General features: G+C 25.5%; 1 protein-coding gene across 1 annotated transcript; it reads left to right on the plus strand.

The window, feature by feature from the left end:
* The first annotated feature begins 327 nt into the window (after positions 1-327).
* Positions 328-21,367, plus strand: slmb (beta-transducin repeat containing E3 ubiquitin protein ligase slmb). The gene is made up of 8 exons (XM_065498939.1): positions 328-1,156; positions 6,733-6,955; positions 16,653-16,924; positions 17,553-17,732; positions 17,796-18,250; positions 18,316-18,505; positions 18,577-18,712; positions 20,665-21,367. The coding sequence occupies exons 1-8, from the start codon at positions 1,100-1,102 to the stop codon at positions 20,682-20,684; spliced, it is 1,533 nt and encodes a 510-aa protein (XP_065355011.1). The 5' UTR covers positions 328-1,099; the 3' UTR covers positions 20,685-21,367.
* The last annotated feature ends 2,249 nt before the right edge of the window (positions 21,368-23,616 follow it).

Consider the following 23,616-nt stretch of genomic DNA (forward strand, 5'->3'; position numbering starts at 1 on the left):
TGGATCGTAAAATACGGACTCAAAATAATACCAAGAAGGAATGCGGTTTATCAGATGCGGTTATATGTGCGTGGCAAAATATTTCAAAGAATATGATTGGTTCTTTAATTGTTACGTAAAAATAACAAAGAATATCCAACAAAATACCGAGTCACTAAAAGGTCCAGTAATTTTTTTGAATTTTTTAATTTATTTAAATTTCTTACGAAAAACTAGGCGTTTTTTCGCTTTTCAATGTAGTGCTTTTAAAAATGAAGAAAGTTGACAACTCTGAAAATAAATTGCAAAGTTTATTTGTCTCACTCATTTCAGTTTTATTTCTGGTCGCGCCGAGTTTGGTTGCGTTTTTTATTTATTTCATCAACTTTGGATAGAGCAATAATTTGTTTTAACATAAAATTTGCAAAAGAAGTATTTAATACCACAAACGGCTGCATATTTTATGCATTTTTCGTGCTGTGAAAACTTATTTATCTGAAATAACAATAATTCCAAACATAAAATTCAAATGCAAAGAAAGAAATTATTAAAAAATTGAAAAAAAAATTCCTCAGCGAATGACTTGCGCTTGTACATCGTTTTGAAAGAAGAAAAAATTACGAACGATTTTTATTTGTGTGGGACAGAAAGAAACAGATAATGAATTATTTTGCCCATGGCAAAGGCAATAAGTGCGAAAGGGTGCGCTGTATAAAGCAAATCCTTAACTACAAACATTTGCTGGCATAAAGAGGGAAAGAAACAACTACTGCTACTGTCAAACGTACAATCATCACTTTTTATCTCTCTTCAAGTCATAATTGAAGTGTACGTGTTGTTATTGTAAAAAAACGCGAGTGTGTTTTATGAGAAGATTGCAACTTTTTTTTATTTAATTTTTTCGAATTTCACTGTGATTTGATTTTATTTTTTCGTTTCAATTTGTCATAAAATCATTTTTTTTCGTGTGTGTTCCAACAAAATTATTATAAATAAATTTAAAAAAAAGTACACTGAGATTTCTTGGGTGAATTATTATTGTGCTAATTCATTGTGTTTAAAGAAAACTAAAAACCATCTATTAGGAATTTAGTTTATTACAAAAAAAAAATTAAATAATATGATGAAAATGGAGACTGATAAAATTATGGATGAAACCAATTCCAATTCACAACCTGTAAGTTTTTTTTTTTCTATAATAAATCTTAAAATCTATGTTGTTTTTGGTTATATTAGTGTATTTTGTTGTTTATTTATTTTATTGAATATTCATTTGTTAATCCAAGGTTTTAGTTATTTAACTTTAGTTTCACCTTTAGTAAGGTTTTTACTTTTTGCTTAATTTTCTTCTTTTTTTGGTGCAGCAATTTATGTTTTATGAAATTTTGTTTAGTTTTCTGTATTAATATTCTATTTAATTTAGTTCATAATGCAGTTGTAGTATTTGCCATTAATAAATAAGAAGAAAAAGAAATGTACATACAATAAATAAAATGCTAAGATGAACACACAAAGACAATTTACTATGACAACTGCACTGTGGGTAGTGAGGGCATAAAACGGGGATTTGTGTTAGAAAAATGCAAAATACATATTTTCAAAATTTTATTTTTGATTATATATTTTGTAATTGTTTGCTTTTTTTAAATTATTTTAATGCTAGCTAAATGGAGACCCAAACTTTGTTTTCAAGATTCAAGAGTACTTTCATTAAAGAAATTATTCAATGTGCGTAATATGTATATTTATGCCAGGTTTATTTTAAAAAAAATGTAAAATATGCAAAAAATCTTGCCCTGGTCATAAGATATCTCCGGACTTTGGAAGGTTTATTACAATATACCTACATATATGACTATAGCGTCACCTAAAATGCAAAATAACATAACAGCAAAAGTACCAAAATCTAATGTTTGATAGATAGTGATGAAGAAATAATAAAAAAAAACAAATTTTAATTTGAAAATGTGATTGACATTCTGTTTAATGATCAGATGGAAGAAATTAAGTTTATATCATAGATACTTTTAATTCTTTAGTAGTTTTTTGCCCATTACTTTAAACATTTTTGAAATGATACGTTATTTTGCATTTTAGGTAACGATATGTAGGTATAAACCATATTTGGATTGATGCAAAAATCTTAACAAATAAGTCATTGATTATTCATCCCTTACAATATGTTTTTTTTTAAACAAATTTTACTTTTTATCTATAATTTAAATTATAGATTATTCTTTTTTGTCCAAAAAGTCAGCATAATTAAGACAAATGTTGTGAGTGTTTAATACTCAAGAATCACTTTCACCTTAATTAATTTGTTTAACATATTTTTTTTATACCTTATTAGTGTGAATAAATTTAAATGACTTTCTGTGTTTGTTTTAACCACTTATTAACAGTTTATGTTTATTAGTTGGTTTGAAATTATAAATATTCAAAAACTTTAGGTTTCAAGATAAACTATTTGCAAATTGTTAATAGATTTGAAAAATACAAATAAAATTTTTAATTTTAAGAATTTTGGTATTTCCAATGATAGTTTTTGTCAGCATTTAAATTTCTTTCTTTATTTAAATATACCTTTTCTTCATAAATTATTACTATCACTAACTTCTTAACACTTCACTTAGATTTTCTACAGTTTATAGATAATTTTGAAGCCAGAAATAACTATTCAATGACCACATAACACATACAGATGTATGAATTTTTAGTTAGTAACTATACATAGTTACTAACTTACTAACATTTTCGGGGCTAAATCAATTGTCATTTCGTATAGTAAGTAGTAGCTTGAGATTGTTTATTTAACAGACAGACAGACAGACGTACACATAATACTACTAACAAACAGGCCATGCAAAATTTATACATACTTGTCACAAGGTTATGTTTACACATTAATATTTTTTTTATTATTTATTAAACATACATGTAGGTATGTATATTTTATGTGCATTTATTTTAAGTATAAAAATGTGTACATATTTATGGATGTTTGTATGTAAAATTTTTATTTTAATTACCCGCAAACAAACTTACTGAATAACTAACTCACAGCCTACTTGCTTACTTACTTACTTACCTACCCTACCTTACAGCTTATCAATTAAGTATATTTTTTCAAATGTATTATTTATTATATTGAGTAATGTGCATGTGTAAACGCGTACACTACAATATAATAACAAAATATGTGAGTATTTTCAAATGAAAATTACTTCCCCGCAATAATAGTTGCTCACATAAGTGGTTAAATCAATAAGTTTGTTAAACAAGTTTGATATTTCTAAGAAATACTGTTTGGTTATGTAAATAAATTTGCAAGGAAAATTGAAGAGTTTCTTTCAAAGTTTTCTTCAAATTGCTGCTGTGTTATTTCAGAGAAATATGGATAATTGTTTTAATGAGAAAATGTACTTTGAATTGGAACTCATGTACATATAATTGGTTAATTCACAAGGTCTCCTATCATATCATAATGTCCTAGTATTTTACGATCTCGGCTGTTCTGTAGGAAAACATAAATAAATGGATAAATGCTATTAAAGATTTAAGAAATTTGGGTAGATTTTTTATTTTAATAAAATTTTTCCAATTTATTTTCTCAACATAAATTATTCAATGTTTTTGCAATACTATGAAGTTTAAACTAGTTTCAAAAAAACATCATAGTGGATTAACGTTAGATTATATTTATTTTTAGATTAAATAATCCGATCAAGTCAAAGAGCCGCCATAAGTACATAAATTTGTTTGCAAAATTCCAATATTTTTTTAAAATGTAAAATTTGCATTTTTTTTTTTGTATTACGACAAAAAAGTTGCACAAGAACGCTTGTTTTTACACAACAAAGAACTTAAAAATTTACACAAATATGTACAATAATTTCACAAAAGTAATATCGCTCGGTTTAAACAAAACCTTTTATTTTTACATGAATATTCTAAATACCTTTTACATAAAATAAAAATTAAAATTTTACACAAAAATTGTAAAATTTTTTGTAAAATTGTGTAAAATACACAAATATTAAAATTTTAGACAAAAACGTTAATTTTATAAAAGAACGTTAATTTGAAACAAGAACCCAAAAAATTTTCATTCACTTCACAAAAAACTATATGTTAAATTTATGTAATAAACGCTAATTCTACACAAAAATTTACATTTTACTCAACGAAATTCAAAATTAAAATTTTACACGAAATTTAAAATTTTTGTAACATTTTTAACAATTTTTCACAAACATTTTAAAATTTACACAATTATTTTAATTTAATACATTACCAAATTAAACGAAATTTACATGAACATTTTCACATTTACACAAAAAATCAAATTTTACACACAAATTTCAAAAAATTTGTACAAAAATCATAATTTTACAATTATTTTTAACAAGAACGTTAATTTAAAGCAAGATCCCAAAAAAAATAAAATAACATTCACTTCACAAAAAACTATAGTTACATTTTTGTAATAAACGCCAATTGTACACAAAAATTTAAAAAAATAAAGTAAAAAAAAAAATTTTACACGAAATTTAAATTTTTAATTTTACACAGAAATTTCAAAATTTTTGTAAAAAAGTTTACATTTTACACAAAATTTACATGAACACAGAACACAGAAAATCAAATTTTACACACAAATTTCAAAATTACAAAAAATTTGTACAGAAATCATAATTTTACACAATTATTTTTAACAAGAACGTTAATTTAAAGCAAGAACCCAAAAAAAAAAATTAAAATAACATTCACTTCACAAAAAACTATAGTTAAATTTTTGTATTAAACGCCAACTGTACACAAAAATTTAAATTTTACTTACAAAAACTCTAATTTGATGCAAGAAAATTAACATTAAAAAAATACTAAAGTAAAATTTTACAAAAATAAACACAAATTTTACACAAAAATAAAAAAAATTACTTGAAATTTAAAAAAAAAAATACATTTTACACGAAATTTAAATTTTTAATTTACACAGAAACTTCAAAATTTTTGTAAAAAAGTTTACATTTTACACAAAATTTACATGAACATTTTCACATTTACACAGAAAATCAAATTTTACACACAAATTTCAAAATTACAAAAAAAAATTTACAGAAATCATAATTTTACACATAATTTTAACAAGAACGTTGTTAATTTAAAGCAAGTACTCAAAAAAATTAAAATAATATTAACTTCACAAAAAACTATAGTTACATTTTTGTAATAAACGCCAATTGTCCACAAAAATTTAAATTTTACTTACAAAAACTCTAATTTGATGCAAGAAAATTAACATTAAAAAAATACTAAAGAAAAATTTTACAAAATAAACACAAATTTTAGACAAAAATTTCAAAATTTTTGTAAAAATTTTACATTTTACACAAAATTGTAAAAGTTACACAATTATTATCAAATTTTAAAAATTTTACACAAAAATTTACATTTAATACAAAATTTAACACCAAAGTTCAAATTTTACACGAAAAAAAAGTTACACCAAAATTAAAATTTTATACCAAAATTAGCATTTTTCACAATTATTTATAACAAATTTTCAAAATTTTGCACGAAATTTAAAATTTACTAAAAAAAAAAAATACAAATTTAAAATTTTACGCATCCAAAATTTTTAATAACTTTCAAAATTTTACACAAACATTTTAAAATTCACACAATTATTTTATTTAAATAAATTTTATTTAACAAGAAAATTTAAAATTTTACACACAAATTTCAGATTTACACAAAAAATCAAATTTCACACACAAATTTCAAAATTACACAAAATTTGTACAAAAATCAAAATTTTACACAATTTTTTTTAACACAAATTTAAGCTTTTACACACAAATTTACATTTCATACAAAAACTTAAATATTACACAATAATATACCTAGTACATTTGACACAAAAATTTACTTTTTTTCACAAAATTTACATCTAAAATTTTTTTTGAATTTTATCAAACGCTAATTTAATGAATAGAAAAATAGTTTCACATGAATGCCCACAAGAATACGAATTTCCCCCTAGATTTTATTTTCAAATCTAGGCATTTTTAATAGATTTTAGTTCCTTATTAGTTTTTACCTCGCATATTAAGTAAAAGTAAGATGTGTGTGCAAAATAATGACCACATGTGTAAATGTATAATTTGTTTTATGTATATAGAAACAAATGTATCAAATGTGCTTACATACAATTTGTACATTCATATCAAATTTATAATTATGTTAAAGCATTAAAAACAACATTTTACACATACATCATTCATATGTATTTTGAGTGTCAAGGTTTACAATTGAAGTTTGTTTTTTTTTTTAATTTTTGGGTTGAGATTCAAACATTTAAACTTAACGTTTAATCTAACCCACATAATAAAGCTTTTATTGAATTTTTTGTTTGAAATGTTTGAATTTGCTTTTTGGTTATTTTTTTTATTATTTAATTTAAAAATGGGTTTTTAGTTTTGTTTGTATTGATGTTTTTTTTTTTTACTTATTTTCAATTATTGTATAGCAATTTGTTAAAACAAATTACCTTCGATTTAAGCGCGGCATAAATAAATGACATTGCTTATAGCTTAGAGTAGTAGACAGACAGGTATTTAAAATAAATATTATATTGGGTAAATGTAGAAATGTAAAATGTAAAATGTAAAAAGCTTGTATTATATTGTATATTGTTTATAAGTTCTTAAAAAATGTTTTAAATTTAATTTGTATATATTTTATTTGTAGTTTACTTCAACAATGTTGTATGATCCAGTCCGCAAGAAAGAATCCTCCCCCACATTTCAAGTTGAACGTGAAACCTGTTTGACATACTTCTCACAATGGAACGAAGCAGATCAAGTGGACTTTGTTGAACAGCTACTGTCACGCATGTGCCATTATCAGCATGGTCATATAGATGCGTTTCTAAAGCCAATGTTACAGAGAGATTTCATTTCATTATTACCGAGTAAGTGTAGTTTTCATTATATACTTAATTCCATGTTTTTGTTTTAAAGAAACTTTATATTAAATGTAATTTACTTCCTAAACATGTTTGGCTATTTCTCTCTCTCTCTATATCTTGCTAAAATATTAGGAAACTGTTTTTAGTATTTTTTTATGAAGTATTAATTCTAAAAAATAATTTAATATAAACATCATAGTATGTAATATAATAGTATATAATACTTATACTTATATTTCTTACATACATATGTATATTGTATATAAACATTTAGCTTTAATAAGTTTTTACTTTATTTTATATATATTTTGTTTATTTATTTTTTTATCTGCTAAATTGTTTTGTATTTCATTTCTGTAATGAAAGCAATGACCTTTGAGTCAGCAACAATTTCCAGAAAAAAAAACAAAATAAACTCTAATAACTTGATATAAAAAAATATATAAGACTTAATAAATGAAACGTTTTATAAATGAATGTTAATAAAAGCAGCAACAACAACAACCACAACATTATTAACGAATTAACAAGTAAAACTTTTGAATGGGCCGAATTTTAACTACAATTTATGGCTTAAAACATCAGAGGTGTAGTTAAAATGGCGGGTGTTTTTCAATTGTTCATTTGAAAACTTTAAATTTGATTGATTTTTCAAGACTATTTTTTTAATAAAATTATTTTCTTAATAAAGTATTGTTAGATCAAACAAAACTCTTAATTGTTCAGAGAACTACACTTTTTTTTTCGTGAGATATTTGACTAATGCTAGCTTAGCTTAAGAACAATAAAAGAAAACAAAAGAATTTTGTTTATAACATAACTGGAACATAAAATATTGATGTTTTGAGATAATAAATATCTGTGTAATTAATGCCCAGTTTTTGACTTGTTATTTAAATATGTATTTAGTTAACTTTTACTTAAATTTAAGTTGTATTTAAATACAGTTTGAGTTCTTCTGTGCTATATAATTTTTCTTATTTAAATAAGATAAAAGTATGGTAGCACTACTAAATATAAAAAAATTATCGATAGTTTTGCATAAAACAAAACAAAAATTGATACATTTTGCCCAATAAGAAAAAAAGTTTATTAAACAATAAAATTATTGTAGGAAAATGTCCAAAAGAAGCTCCAATTGCCCTACATCTGAATTGTAGTTTTTGCAAGACGCTGTAAAAAAAATACAGCGCTACAATACAGTGAAAAAAAAACAAACAACAAAGGTCAGCTGTTAAAAACATATGTTAGTTTATGAAATTTAAATAGAACTTAAATGGGCAACGTTGGCCTTTTAAGTATCATTTAAAAAAGCACTGAGAAACTCATTTTCGTATTTAAATAGAACTTAAACATAATTCATATTTAAATACGAAGTCAAAAAATGGCCCTAAATATCCAAAATATATCGATAGTTTTGCTTAAATCGATTGTTTTGCCTAATAAGAAATAAAAGTTTATTAAACAATAAAATTACTGGTAGAAAATGGCACAAAAGAAGCTCCAATTGGCCTGAATCGGAATTGTAGTTTTTGCAAGACTCTGTTGTTTGGTTTTTTTCACTACAATAGAGTGAAAAAAACCAAACAACAAAAGTCAGCTGTCAAAAACATATGGTAGTTTATGAAACTTAAATAGAATAGAATGGCCAACGTTGGCCATTTAAGTATCATTTAAAAAAGCACTGAGAAACTCATTTTCGTATTTAAATAGAAGTTAAAAATAATTCATATTTAAATACGGTCTCAAAAAAATGGCCCTAAGACTTCAATCAAGTTAATTTACTTATCCCTAAGATCTTTAAAAAGTATATACATAATAACTGTGTATGTACATTTTTTCTTGATAACAAAATCAGTTTAAACTAATACTTTTTATCAATGGGAAGAAAAAACACTTAAAAAAATAATGAATTTCTGTTTCTGCTTTTAAAATTAATATAAATGATTGCTATTAATAAAGATCAAATCGAATTAGTCACCACCAGGGTAACCAAAAATTTATGCAGTGAAAAATTATGTCAAATATTGGGTTGGTAGTAAGGAAAGCAGCCTCAGTATTCCATTCAACTGTAGTGAGTCCTTCGTCCCATCATCCCATCATCTTCGTATGACATTCATATGCGTCCGATCCGCCATATCATTCAAAGGACATCTACCCAGCGTCTCGGATCTTTTCTCAGCCAGTAGTAAATTTTACAGAAAAGATGCATTCCTACCACAACTGAAAATAGTTTTCCCAGGAATGAGAACTCTCGTCAACAGTGAAACTGTTACAATTCAATACATTTGAAGTACAAAGAACTTAAGTCTATGAATTAATTCATAATGAATTCATTAACGGAATGGTTAAGAGATAAAATATATTTTGATTTCGAAAATGGAATTGAGAATTAATTCTTTCGAATCTTTGATTTAATCCAGTTTTTGCATTTTTGAAAAATTTACCTTCAATTTTTTTCAAGAAAATTATAAAATTTCCTAACGTTTATTTTACATCGCAATTATTCGTAATCATTAAATGCTTTGGTTTTTTTATATTTTACTAGTTGATCGCCCAGGCTTCGCCCGGTAGCATTTACTAATGTTAGTTCTCCAAGTTTCTCCGACCCACGCACACCAGCATGTTCTTATTTATTTGCAAATAAAATATGTAAATTTGTACTGCATACTTTAGGGAGCTTTTTTATTACAGTTGACTGGACTCACAAAAAAAAGAATTTCCGAGTTTTACCCGGAATTTTTGAATTTTTTTTTCTTTACAAACCATCTCCTGAAAATTTTGAATCGAATAAAAAAAAATCAGCCAAATCGCTGCAGCCGTTCTCACGTGATGTCATTTCATACATGGTCCATTTCATTTTTATACATATAGATTACAAAAATAATGTTTCAAACGTTTTAAATGTTTAAGTTGATCGATTAGGTTAGGTTATAAAAGCAGCTAGTATCAACCAGCTCACTTGGGTCCATGAATTGGTCCCTTTGTGATACCCTATGGATCATGCTCACGAATTCATCTTACTGACATCCAGAGTAGATAGATCCGCTAGGCCGTGCTACCTATTGTTGCGGACAGATGAGATGTTCAACCGTTTCCTCCTCGTCTTCATCATGGCAACTTCTACAGAAGTCATTATGTGGAGTGTTCAGTCTCCTAGCATGCGCACCAATCAGGCAGTGACCCGTAAGCACTGATATCAGAGCTCGTAGCCCCGTGAGGGACATTGACCTTTAATGGTCAAAAACGGGCTAAGTTCATATTTTTTTAACGGAGCTTTAGTTTTAAGTTACGGTTATTCGTCAAAATTTTGATCAGAAACTGAATATGTACTCGGACAGACTCTAAAAATTGTTTAAATGGAATAGCAAGCGTATCTATAAAGCAAACATCTTCATATAAGAAATCGTTTCTTACAAATTAATGGCAAAACACCCAGGAATTTCCAAAACTTAAAAATATATTACTGGCATGTCTATAAAAAGCTTCATATGGCATATTCTTCGGTTTCCCCTGGCATTATTTTTAAAAAAATATTGAAATGACTAACTGCATTACACATAATCGAACATGATGATAAACAATGAAATTTAGTTTTAAACAAAATACAAAAACAACAAAAAAAATACAGCTTCAAAGTTTTTTTTTAATTTAAATTTACAAGGTATTTTAGTTTTTCAAATATTAAATATCAAAAAGAAATCATGTTTAAACAAGGTGTTTTAATTTTTTGTTTTTGTTTCGTTTTGTGGCATGTTATAAATTATTTGTAATAAAAATTGTAACATATCTCAGCATCAAGACAGTGAGAAGCTTTCATAATCCACATTATACCACAATTGTGAGGAAAAAATAATAAGAAAAATTATAAAATAAAATCAAAACTTAAGAAATATGTACACATTATATACAACACCGCACGTAATTTGAAATAATAATAAAAAAAAATCAAATTTACACATACAGGGTTGGGTTTAACGTAGAGGGGTTAACATTACACAAGCTAAAGGAAATTAGGAAAATTTTGCTATTGAAATTTAAATAAAATTTTGTTCTAAGAAATAGTTGAGCTTGTTAAAGGATAACATTTTCAAATTGCAATTTTGTTGTGTTCATAAAAAAAGGCAACTTTTTTTGGTTTAATTTATGATTTTTTTATATTTTCTTAACTCTGCAATGGCCTAACCCCTTTTTAAAAAACCAAAAAAAGATCATAAGAAATACAAGAAAGAAAAAAAGTTAAAAAGCCAAACAAAACGATAAAAAAATTTTGGGTGGAAAACCAGTTATTTTCGTTGTTATTTTTTGTTAGTATTTCAGTGATGATGTACCACAGCGAAGTAGTTTGTAAGTGCTTAAGCTCTGTCAGGCTAGATATCTGGCTGGCTGTTGGTGGTTGTTTAGTTTTTGGCTTAGCTTGAAGTAATAGTTTTGGAGTCTTTTTGTATTTGAATTTGTGTACGTGCGAGTGTGTGTGTTGCCAAAAGGTTTTGCTTTAATTTAATATTTGTTGTTCGTCTTCTGTAGTAGTTTCTTTGTTGGTTATATTTCCTATAAAACAAAGGCTAAAGCTAAAGTTATTTTACACGTTTAAAACTATGGTAAAAAGAAGAAGAAAGAAAATATAACAGCAATAATATACGAATATAACTAACTAGTAAATGAAAATTATGAGATTTAGCTTTAAGCAATCTCTGGAATAGTTGCTTGGGTATATAAGTTTGTCGGTCGTTTGGTGCGATTTGCTAGAGAGATGGTTGTGTATTTGAATCTGTCACTTTAGATTCATAATATGATTATACGGCTATCTGCACTAATCAAAAGCAATGCTAAGATGCGTTATGTAGGCTTTAAGGCATTTTTGTTTTCTAAAAAAAAAACTGATGCTTCTTTTCTTTTTTAATTTAAAGGCAAAAACACTACAGGAATATCAGTTGTAATGAATAAAACGTTTTAAATGAGTCATTTACTTTTTGTGTATACAAATGACATTTTATTCAAAATTTTAATTTGGAAGAAAGATGAATTAAACATATTTAGATCAACATAGATTTAGGGATACAAATATAAAACACTATACACATGCGTTTGTCAACAGTTTTAAAATTTCCTTGCTCTTTTCGAGGTGGCATAAAGCAAAATCTTTCTTTTCGAATCCAAATTTCAAATTATTTAAAAAAAATATTTTATAGATTAAGTTAAGAATGTAATGAAATCGATTGAAATAAAGTAGTGTTCGATTTAAAACGAAACCGCGGTTTTTTCATGGCTTAAAACCGAAAACCGACTGTTATTCTTCGGTTTTTTCTTTGAAAATTTAAAATTGAAAAATAAGCATTTTATTATATTCTCATTTAATTTAGGATTAAGTCCTGATGATTCACCATCCAAATTCTTCTACTTGTTCACTAGTATTTCATTAACTGTGAAAAATACGATTTTCTGAAGATCAGAGATTTAAAGGAGTACTAGAAAAAATATTGATAATTCATTGAGCTTAACTTCTTCTCTAAAGTCAAATCGAGGTAAAAATTAAATTGGAATAATCTCAAGTTTTGTATGTGAGACAAGGAACCTTCTTCTCCATATTTTTTGAAATCTTCCAATATAGAATCTTACCAATTCAAAATATTGATCATATCTGCTGACATATGACCAACATTTTTATAGCATTTTTCCCATTATTTAATAAACTAGCTCAAAATCAAATTTTTCAGGATGCCAATATAAATCATATCGGCATCCTAAGACCTCGGAATATATGGCATTTCTACAAATGTCATTCGTTCAGTGGTTCCTACACATTTATATTTCTCCAACTCATCGAAGGTGACAACACCAGATGGATCAGTCTTGTCGTTTACAGTAGGAATTTGGATACCAATCCCTTAAGACACCTAGGATATGAATATATTGCAATGTGCCAAGCTTCTAAGGAAATTACTTTTTTATCAAAGTCAGCTAAATGAATAAAGCTTCCATGATTTTATAAAAAAAAACTATTTCCATCAGCCGGTTATGTTAGTTGTTTGTTGCTAGTGGAAACAATCATTCAACGTGTTTTAAAACGTTGATTTGAAAACATATAAAATGTATTGCTTTGAAGAAAATGATGCAACAAATTCTAAGAAATTCGCAGTAACAAGGCAAAATTATGTGTAAATTTCAATATCCCTGATGTTAATCATAGATTAAATAATTTAATCATAGATTAAATAATTTAATCATAGATTAAATAATTTAATCATAGATTAAATAATTTAATCATAGATTAAATAATTTAATCATAGATTAAATAATTTAATCATAGATTAAATAATTTAATCATAGATTAAATAATTTAATCATAGATTAAATAATTTAATCATAGATTAAATAATTTAATCATAGATTAAATAATTTAATCATAGATTAAACCATTTAATCTATGATTAAATCGTTTAATCATAGATTAAATCGTTTAATCATAGATTAAATCATTTAATCGGAGATTAAATCGTTTAATCGGAGAATAAATCGTTTAATCGGAGATTAAATCGTTTAATCGGAGATTAAATCGTTTAATCGGAGATTAAATCATTTAATCGGAGATTAAATCATTTAATCGGAGATTAAATCATTTAATCGGAGATTAAATCATTTAATCGGAGATTAAATCATTTAATCGGAGATTAAATCATTTAATCGGAGATTAAATCGTTTAATCGGAGATTAAATCATTTAATCGGAGATTAAATCATTTAATCGGAGATTAAATCGTTTAATCGGAGATTAAATCGTTTAATCGGAGATTAAATCATTTAATCGGAGATTAAATCATTTAATCGGAGATTAAATCGTTTAATCGGAGATTAAATCGTTTAATCATAGATTAAATCGTTTAATCATAGATTAAATCGTTTAATCATAGATTAAATCGTTTAATCATAGATTAAATCGTTTAATCATAGATTAAATCGTTTAATCATAGATTAAATCGTTTAATCATAGATTAAATCGTTTAATCATAGATTAAATCGTTTAATCATAGATTAAATCGTTTAATCATAGATTAAATCGTTTAATCATAGATTAAATCGTTTAATCATAGATTAAATCGTTTAATCATAGATTAAATCGTTTAATCATAGATTAAATCGTTTAATCATAGATTAAATCGTTTAATCATAGATTAAATCGTTTAATCATAGATTAAATCGTTTAATCATAGATTAAATCATGTAATCGGAGATTAAATCGTTTAATCATAGATTAAATCGTTTAATCGTAGATTAAATCGTTTAATCGTAGATTAAATCGATTAATCGTAGAATAAATCGATTAATCGTAGATTAAATCGATTAATCGTAGATTAAATCGTTTAATCGTATATTAAATCGTTTAATCGTAGATTAAATCGATTAATCGTATATTAAATCGTTTAATCGTAGATTAAATCGTTTAATCATATATTAAATCGTTTAATCGTAGATTAAATCGTTTAATCGTAGATTAAATCGTTTAATCGTAGATTAAATCGTTTAATCGTAGATTAAATCGTTTAATCGTAGATTAAATCGTTTAATCGTAGATTAAATCGTTTAATCGTAGATTAAATCGTTTAATCGTAGATTAAATCGTTTAATCGTAGATTAAATCGTTTAGTCATCGATTAAATCGTTTAATCATCGATTAAATCGTTTAATCATCGATTAAATCGTTTAATCATCGATTAAATCGTTTAATCATCGATTAAATCGTTTAATCATCGATTAAATCGTTTAATCATCGATTAAATCGTTTAATCGTAGACTAAACTTAATTTAATCTTCGTAGATTAAATAGTTTAGTCGTAGATTAAACTTAATTTAATCTTCATATATTTAATCGTTTAATCATAGATTAAACTTAATTAAATCTTCAAGTCTAAAACCCGCCCTAAATATTATTTGTAAATATGTACTACACCGCAACATGGAAAATGCCTAAAAAAATAATAAATCGAATTTTAAATTGTAAAAAATAAAATAAAAAAACATATTTATTTAACCGCAATAATTGACGTCATTACAAAAATTTCCAAACTAAGACAATTTATACACGAAAGTAACAACCATTCTTCTTTACACACGAATTTTATTTAACTTTTTTTTTACAAAAAAAAAAATCCCTCCATAGTATTTAGAGGAAAAACTGTTGTTGATATATAAATTTTTTTTCTTTCCTTTTTTCTGTGTATTTTTTTTTTTTTTTTTGTAAGAATTTCATTGTGAATATCATTCATATTAATGAATTTTATTGTAAACTGTATTGTATGTAGGTGGTTGACACAATTGAAGGAGAATCGAGCTGGGGTTATTGGTTGTTATGTGGGGTCTGTAAATGGCCAGTAGTCAATATAAAGGGTGTTGCAATTAAAACATGGGATGATTTATCTTTTCTCTTGGTTTGTTTTGGTATTAGGTTCTTAATTTTCAACATTTTAAGTTGTGAAAGTTAATTTGGAATGAATGATGCAACATTTTATGAGCAAGCACGGGATTTTTTTTTATGAAATATTTAATTTTTTACCCACAAAACAACAAAAAAAATGCATAATTTAATAGTGACTTCTATATCAAAAATAATTCAAAATTTTACATATTTTCTTCACTGACAAAAATATTGCATTTTTTGTCCTCTGCTTTTAAATTTATTAATTTTAAAGGACAACATTTTTTTCTCTTATAAAAATGTTATCGTAAAAACAAATATAAGATAACATTTTTGCCTATAATTTGATCATATGATTGGGAATAAGGCAACATTCCCAAGAAGTAAAATTCGAACAGATTTTACAAATCTTAAACTATAACAAAATAAGATTTTTTAGAATGAAATATACTACATGTTTTTTTTATTATAAATAACACTTTTTATTAAAGCTCCCTTTTTATCTCAAATTTAAATATGCGTGTTTTGTTTTTATTTTTTTTTTTGCGTCTATAATATATTTATACAAAATGTGTAGTGAGTTTTCTACAAAAATAGTATAATTTTTGTATGTACATATGTAAAAGAATATAACATTATATACAATGTATTGTATATAGATAGATACATATGTACAATGTAAAAGTATATTTTGCTAGTTATCCGTCTGGCAGTGTGAGTGAATAAAAATGTATGATTGTTATTTTAAATTAGGTTAAACGTGATTTGACTTTTTTTTTTGTTTGTATATTACAGTAATCATACATACAGTTACTACTTACTATTGGAACTAAAATATTGTATTTGATTTTTTAGAAGAGTGAATGTTGTTGGTATGAATTTGTGGTAACTGGAGTGAAAGATTTATTTTTGCCAGAGTTTGAAGTCTATGAAATTGTATTTAGGTCATACATACATATATGTAGTATAATAAAAATAATTGCCTAATGATAAATATTATATTAATTTTGATACTCTATGGAAACTCTTAAAATCTCAATAACATATAGATTTATGGATTTAATACTTTTACTTTACTGCTTCAACAAAAATAAAAAAAGGTGTTTATACTCCCTGTTAAAATGTGAATGATGTCTTGTTGAAAGCATAAGGTTTTTATTATACATAATTTATAATGAGAAAGTAACAAGCGAACATTTTGAAATATCTTTTACATGTATATTATAATTTATTTAGCTTACATATTTTTAAAAATGTTTCTAACTTGGTTTTTTTCTATTACTTGCAGAAAAAGGTTTGGATCATATTGGTGAAAATATCTTATCATACTTGGATGCAGATTCGTTAAAGGCCGCTGAATTGGTATGCAAAGAATGGTTGCGTGTTATATCCGAGGGTATGCTATGGAAGAAATTGATTGAACGTAAAGTTCGTACAGATTCCTTATGGCGTGGCTTGGCAGAGCGCCGTGGTTGGATCCAATACTTGTTTAAGCCACGTCCTGGTACTACACACAGACCTCATTCTTTCTATCGGGCATTATTTCCTAAAATTATGAATGTAAGTCAAATTTTAATTCAAAATTTCCAACAAAATAAAAAATTTGCTATTTATAGTATATTTGATATGTATAGTAAATTTATAGTAAATTTGCTATGTATAGTAAATTTGCTATGTATAGTAAATTTGCTATGTATAGTAAATTTTTAGTAAATTTTCAAGAAATTTGGTATTTATATTAAATTTGCTATTTATAGTAAATTTACTACTCATAGTAAATTTTCTATTTATAGTAAATTGCTATTTATAGTAAATTTGCTATTTATAGTAAATTTGCTATTTATAGTCAATTTCCTATTTATAGTAAATTTGCTATTTGTAGCAAATTTGCTATTTGTAGAAAATTTGCTATTTTTAGTAAATTTTCACTATTTATAGTAAATTTTCTGGAAGTTATAGCAAATTTTCGGGAAATTAGCTTTTTTGGTAATTATAGTAAAAATTTTTGGGAAATTTCTTATTTATAGTATATATTATAGTAAATTTTCTGTAAACTTTTACAATTTATATTAAATTTTCTGAAAACTTTGTTATTTAAAGTAAATTGTCTTAAAATTTGCTATTTACATATATTAAATTTTCTTTAAATAGATTTGTAAATAAAATAATTCATCTTTCCTTTTAATAGGACATTGAAAGTATTGAAAACAACTGGAGAACAGGCCGTCACATGTTGCGTCGCATTAATTGTCGTTCGGAAAATTCAAAAGGTGTTTATTGTCTGCAATACGATGACGTTAAGATAGTATCAGGTTTACGTGATAATACCATTAAAATATGGGATCGTACGGATTTGCAATGTGTCAAGGTAAGCTTTTCTTTATTAAACAATTATTTATTAATTATTATCATTGTATACTTCGTTTTTAAGACTCTTACTGGTCACACTGGCTCAGTTTTGTGTCTTCAATATGATGACAAAGTCATTATTAGCGGTTCATCCGATTCAACGGTACGCGTCTGGGACGTTAATACCGGTGAAATGGTTAATACTCTCATACATCATTGTGAGGCCGTTTTACATTTACGTTTCAATAATGGCATGATGGTTACCTGCTCTAAGGATCGTTCGATTGCCGTTTGGGACATGACTTCGCCAAGTGAGATAACTTTACGTCGTGTGTTGGTGGGACATCGGGCCGCCGTCAATGTGGTGGATTTCGATGAGAAATACATTGTGTCGGCCAGTGGTGATCGTACAATTAAGGTGTGGTCGACATCTTCATGCGAGTTTGTGCGCACATTAAATGGGCATAAACGTGGCATTGCCTGTTTGCAGTATCGTGATCGTTTGGTGGTCAGTGGTAGTTCAGATAATTCAATAAGGTATGAGCGCACTTCTTTATTTTTTTTTAATATTATGAATTTAAAACATATTTTTTTTCGCTTAGACTCTGGGATATTGAATGTGGTGCTTGCCTACGTGTGCTGGAGGGCCATGAAGAATTGGTACGTTGCATACGTTTCGATTCCAAACGTATTGTTAGCGGTGCCTACGATGGCAAAATCAAAGTATGGGATTTAGTGGCAGCTTTAGATCCACGAGCACAATCCAATTCATTGTGTCTGAACACTTTAGTGGTGAGTCATGAACTGAGTGTTTAAGTAATTTAAACAAATGTGTTTGTTTTTTTTTTAATCTGTTTATATAGGAACACACTGGTCGCGTTTTTCGTTTACAATTCGACGAATTTCAAATTGTCAGCAGCTCACATGATGATACAATTTTAATATGGGATTTTCTAAATTTCACTCCAAATGAGAATTCAACTGTTCGCACACCTTCACGTGAGTTATTAAATTAAAATAATTTTTGCAAGTTTTGAAAAGTATTATTGAAGTGAATGTTAATTTAACACGATTTCGTTTAATTTTGGTATATGTTGATAACAAACTAAAATCTGGTCTTAATTATCTACAATAAAACAGACTATGTTAAGAACTTTTAAATGTGTATGAAGATCTTTTTACTGCTGATTTTCTGTCGGTTGATATCTGACCTTGCATATGGACTTATTGGTGGCATATGTAAATTTGATATACCTTGAAAATCGGTGCACAATTTAGTTGTGAATGAAAAACTACAAATGACCCCTTTAACTAAAAATATTTTTACAAGAACCTTGATTCATCCTCCTATTGATAAAATAATATTTTTACTGCAATTTTTTTTGTATTACTCTTTTAAATACATTGCATTTAATATTGTTTTTATATTTTCGAAATAAAAAGTGAAGAGATTATTTTCAAACGCGGCTTTTTATTGATATCAATTTGATACATTGCGACTAGTCTCGATTGAAAATGATTGCGACTAACAGGGTTAAAAATCGCTAATTTCACAATAACTATACAAAAATATGTTATTATGGCCTATAGGATAGGTTATTGAACAATGAATGGTGAAATATTAAAAATATCGCAAAATTTTACAAAAATCCCAAATTTCATAGACTCACGCAAATATTTACAAAAAGAAAAAAATTATTTTCTCAGGAAAACACATTTGCAACAATTGCAGGCTTCACAAATCGTGGTTTCTCAAACAAAAATTATGTTTACAAAAAAATCTCAAAACTTTAAGAGGTACTTTCTGTAAAAGGTACTTTCTTTAAAAGGTACTTTCTTTAAAAGGTACTTTCTTTAAAAGGTACTTTCTTTAAAAGGTACTTTCTTTAAAAGGTACTTTCTTTAAAAGGTACTTTCTTTAAAAGGTACTTTCTTTAAAAGGTACTTTCTTTAAAAGGTACTTTCTTTAAAAGGTACTTTCTTTAAAAGTTACTTTTTTTAAAAGGTACATTCTTTAAAAGGTACTTTTTTTAAAATGTACTTTCTGTAAAAGATACATTCTATGAAAGGTACTTTCTTTAAAGGGTACTTTCTTTATAGGGTACTTTCTTTAAAAGGTACTTTCTTTAAAAGGTACTTTTTTTAAAAGGTAATTTCTTTAAAAGGTACTTTCTTTAAAAGGTACTTTCTTTAAAATGTACTTTCTTTAAAAGGTACTTTCTTTAAAAGGTACTTTCTTTAAAATGTACTTTCTGTAAAAGATACATTCTATGAAAGGTACTTTCTTTAAAGGGTACTTTCTTTATAGGGTACTTTCTTTAAAAGGTACTTTTTTCAAAAGGTACTTTCTTTAAAAGGTACTTTCTTTAAAAGGTACTTTCTTTAAAATGTACTTTCTTTAAAAGGTACTTTCTTTAAAAGGTACTTTCTTTAAAAGGTACTTTTTTTAAAAGGTAATTTCTTTAAAATGTACTTTCTGTAAAATATACATTCTATGAAAGGTACTTTCTTTAAAGGGTAAATTTTAAAATATACTTCTTTAAACGGAACTTTCTTTAAAAATATACTCTTTTTAAGACACGTTAATTTATATAAAATCACATAGGCATTGCAACTAAAATTACTAAGTTCACAAAAAATATGTTAACACAAAAAACGATAATTTCACAATTACAATTTCATCAGAAAACAAAATACTAGTGTCACAAAAGCAAGGTTAGCTACATTTACGGCTCCTCTAAAAAATAATAAAATTTACAAAATTCTCTCGTGAGAATAGTCTATTTCTTAAAAAATTCTATTGTATTATGTAACAAAATTATGCCAATTACCTCGGAATCGAAAATACTGCGAAAAGTTCAACATATTTTACAAACTTACCTTACCGTATTGAAAATTTATGTTTTTTTTTTTTATTGAAAATCTATGTTTTTTTTCTCTTACTCTTTTAGCTGCTCTCATGGAACATTAACAATTTGTAAAAGATCAGATGCTTAGACATGACGGTTTAACTGTTAACTTTTTGGATTACGGTAAATTTGATAAAACGTAACAGTTGTTGTGAGTCTGACGTATGTCTCAGAAATACACACCGTTGCGTTTAAACAAAAAATATTCCGTTACACTTGTGCAACCGATCTCTCTCCCTTTTAATCTCTACTAATAAACCAACTACACAACAACCACTTCTCTTATTAAACAAATGATGAAAAAAAAAATCATATAAAATCAAGAAAAAGAAATATATAAAAATCATATGTTCAATTAGCAGAGTGTATACAGAAAAAAATATTATTATTATTATGAAAAAAACCTGTTTAGTTTTTTTAAGGCTTTATGGATAATAATAAACAAATTATAATATAATTGAGCAACTAAGCTTCAATACAAATAAAAAGAAAAAATACAAAATTCATAAAAAAAATTACGCTCAAACAGAATATAAAGAGAAAAACAAACATTCATTATCTTCAACAAAATCATAAACAACAAACGCTAGAACTTTTGAATAAAATTATTATTATTATTTAAATTAAATGAAAAACTAAATTAAAATAAAATAAATTAAAGAAATTGTAATTATGATTATAAGAGAATTTTTTTTTTGTTAAAAAAAAATAAACACTGTGTTTAATATAAAACAGAACAACAAAAGTACATAAACTCCCCGGTAAATCCTTTCCTTTGCCTCCCTTTATCCAACAAAACTAAAGTAAAAATAATAAACTAAACCTCACCATATGCCCCATACAGAACGAAAATTATATAAACTTATTATTAAATACTATATTAAAACAAAACAAAAAAAAAAAAGAAAATTTTAAACGATGCAGTAATGAAAAAAATAAATAAATAAAAAATTGTTTAAATATTTATAAAAAAAAAAAACTGAAAACAACAAATTTATTTACAAAACAAAAACTATATACATAGATGAAATATAAACGATTATTGTATTAAATATGTATTGTACATTACTTTAAATTGCAACAAACAACAATTACATACATATGTGTGAAACTATTTTACACATTAAATTCCACAGTTAACTTTTTTTTTAAAAATATTTTTAAGCTCTTATTTATAATGAGATTTTTATTTTATTAAAAGTTTTTAAAGCAAATTTTGTTTTATAAAATTTCATGAAAATTTCATTCTGAATAAGGGGGTTATATTCTTAATTAACATTTAAAGGAAATGTTTTTTTTTACTTTGCGTTTATATTGAAAGATCTTCCACAATTAGTTTTTTTTTGTGTGTGTTTAGTTTAAGTGTATTTTTAAAAGATTTCTATTTATTGTCATGTACAAACAACACAATTTATATTTTAAATAATTTTGTTTAAATATATAATTGCTGTGTTGTTGCTATATTGGAAGCAATATATTTTTGTTTTTATTATTTTGAATAGTTTTGTGAAAGAATAGTGTAATGTAATTTAAATTTTCATTGCATTTTTTACATGATTCTGGACATTTTCTGTAGCAATTAATTTTTAATTTAAAGGGGTACTTTAAAATGTACATTCTTTAAAAGGTATTTTCTTTGAAATATAGTTCCATTAAAAGGTACTTTCTTTAATAGGTACTTTCTTCAAAAGATACTTTCTTTAAAACATACTTAGGTTCTTCAAAATTCACTTTTTTTAAATGTACTTTCTTTAAAAGGTACATTCTTTAAACGGTACTTTCTTTAAAAAGTACTACCTTTTAATGTACTTTCTTTAAAAGGTACTTTCTTTTAAGTGTACTTTCTTTAAAAGGTACTTTCTTTAGAATCTATTTCCATTAAAAGGCACTTTCTTTAAAATGTAGTTCCTTTAAAAGGTTCTTTCTTTTAAATGTACTTCCTTTGAAATGTATTTTAGGTAAAAGGTACTTTCTTTAGATTCTATTTCCATTAAAAGGTACTTTCTTTAATAGGTACTTCAAATTTCACTTTTTTTTTAAAATGTACTTTCTTTAAAAGGTACTTTCTTTGAAATGTACTTTCTTTAAAAGGTACTTTCTTTAAAAGGTACTTTCTTTAAAAGGTACTTTCTTTTAATGTACTTTCTTTAAAATGTACTTCCTTTGAAAGGTACTTTCTTTAAAAGGTACTTTCTTTTAAAGGTACTTCTTTTGAAAGGTACTGCAAAAGGTATTTTAGGTAAAAGTTACTTTTTTAAAAGGTACTTTCTTTAAAAAGTACTTTCTTTAGAATCTAGTTCCATTAAAAGGCAATTTCTTTAAAATGTAGTTCCTTTAAAAGTTACTTTATTTAAAAAGTACTTTCTTTAAAATGTATTTTATTTAAAAGTTATTTTCTATCTATTTCTAAAACATTAACTTCCTTAAAAAGGTTTGTTCGAAAAATTAACTTCTAAAACATTTACTTTTTATACTGTTGTTAAAATATGACATATTTGCCCTCAAATTCTTCAGTAAAAAGACATCACTACTCCGAACGGCTAGCAGTTTTCTTTAAAAAATAGCACCTTCTTTTTAAAACAATTAAACTAATAGCGATTTCTTTTGTGGAATTCATTGAGGTAATTTACGTCACCATTTAAAATGTGAAATTTCGCACAATCAAAACAACAACATACATAATTCGTATTTTCGCAAGGGTATAATACGGTGACGTGAATATCTTCAATATATGTTGTCCTTAGTCTTTTGGAACCATTTTCATAATTTCATTAAAATAATGCAACGTAAACTTTTTCAAACATAAATCCCTTGATAATTATTATTTATAATTAAAAATATATAAATATTTTAAAACTATGCATACAACCATGGAATTAACCACAAACCTTTCAAAAGGGATCAGAACAAAATTAATTTTTAGCTTAAAAAAACTAAGAAATGAGAACAAAAATTATTTATATTTATTAAGTTCTCATTACAAAGTAAACTAAA

This window comes from Calliphora vicina, chromosome 1 (assembly GCF_958450345.1).
Source record: "Calliphora vicina chromosome 1, idCalVici1.1, whole genome shotgun sequence".
NCBI lineage: Eukaryota > Metazoa > Arthropoda > Insecta > Diptera > Calliphoridae > Calliphora > Calliphora vicina.

Coding starts and splice junctions, on each gene's coding strand:
- slmb (XM_065498939.1), top strand. CDS start 1,100: ATGATGAAAATGGAGACTGATAAAATTATGGATGAAACCAATTCCAAT. Junction 1,157..6,732: donor CCAATTCCAATTCACAACCT/GTAAGTTTTTTT, acceptor TTTTATTTGTAG/TTTACTTCAACAATGTTGTA. Junction 17,733..17,795: donor CGGATTTGCAATGTGTCAAG/GTAAGCTTTTCT, acceptor TTCGTTTTTAAG/ACTCTTACTGGTCACACTGG.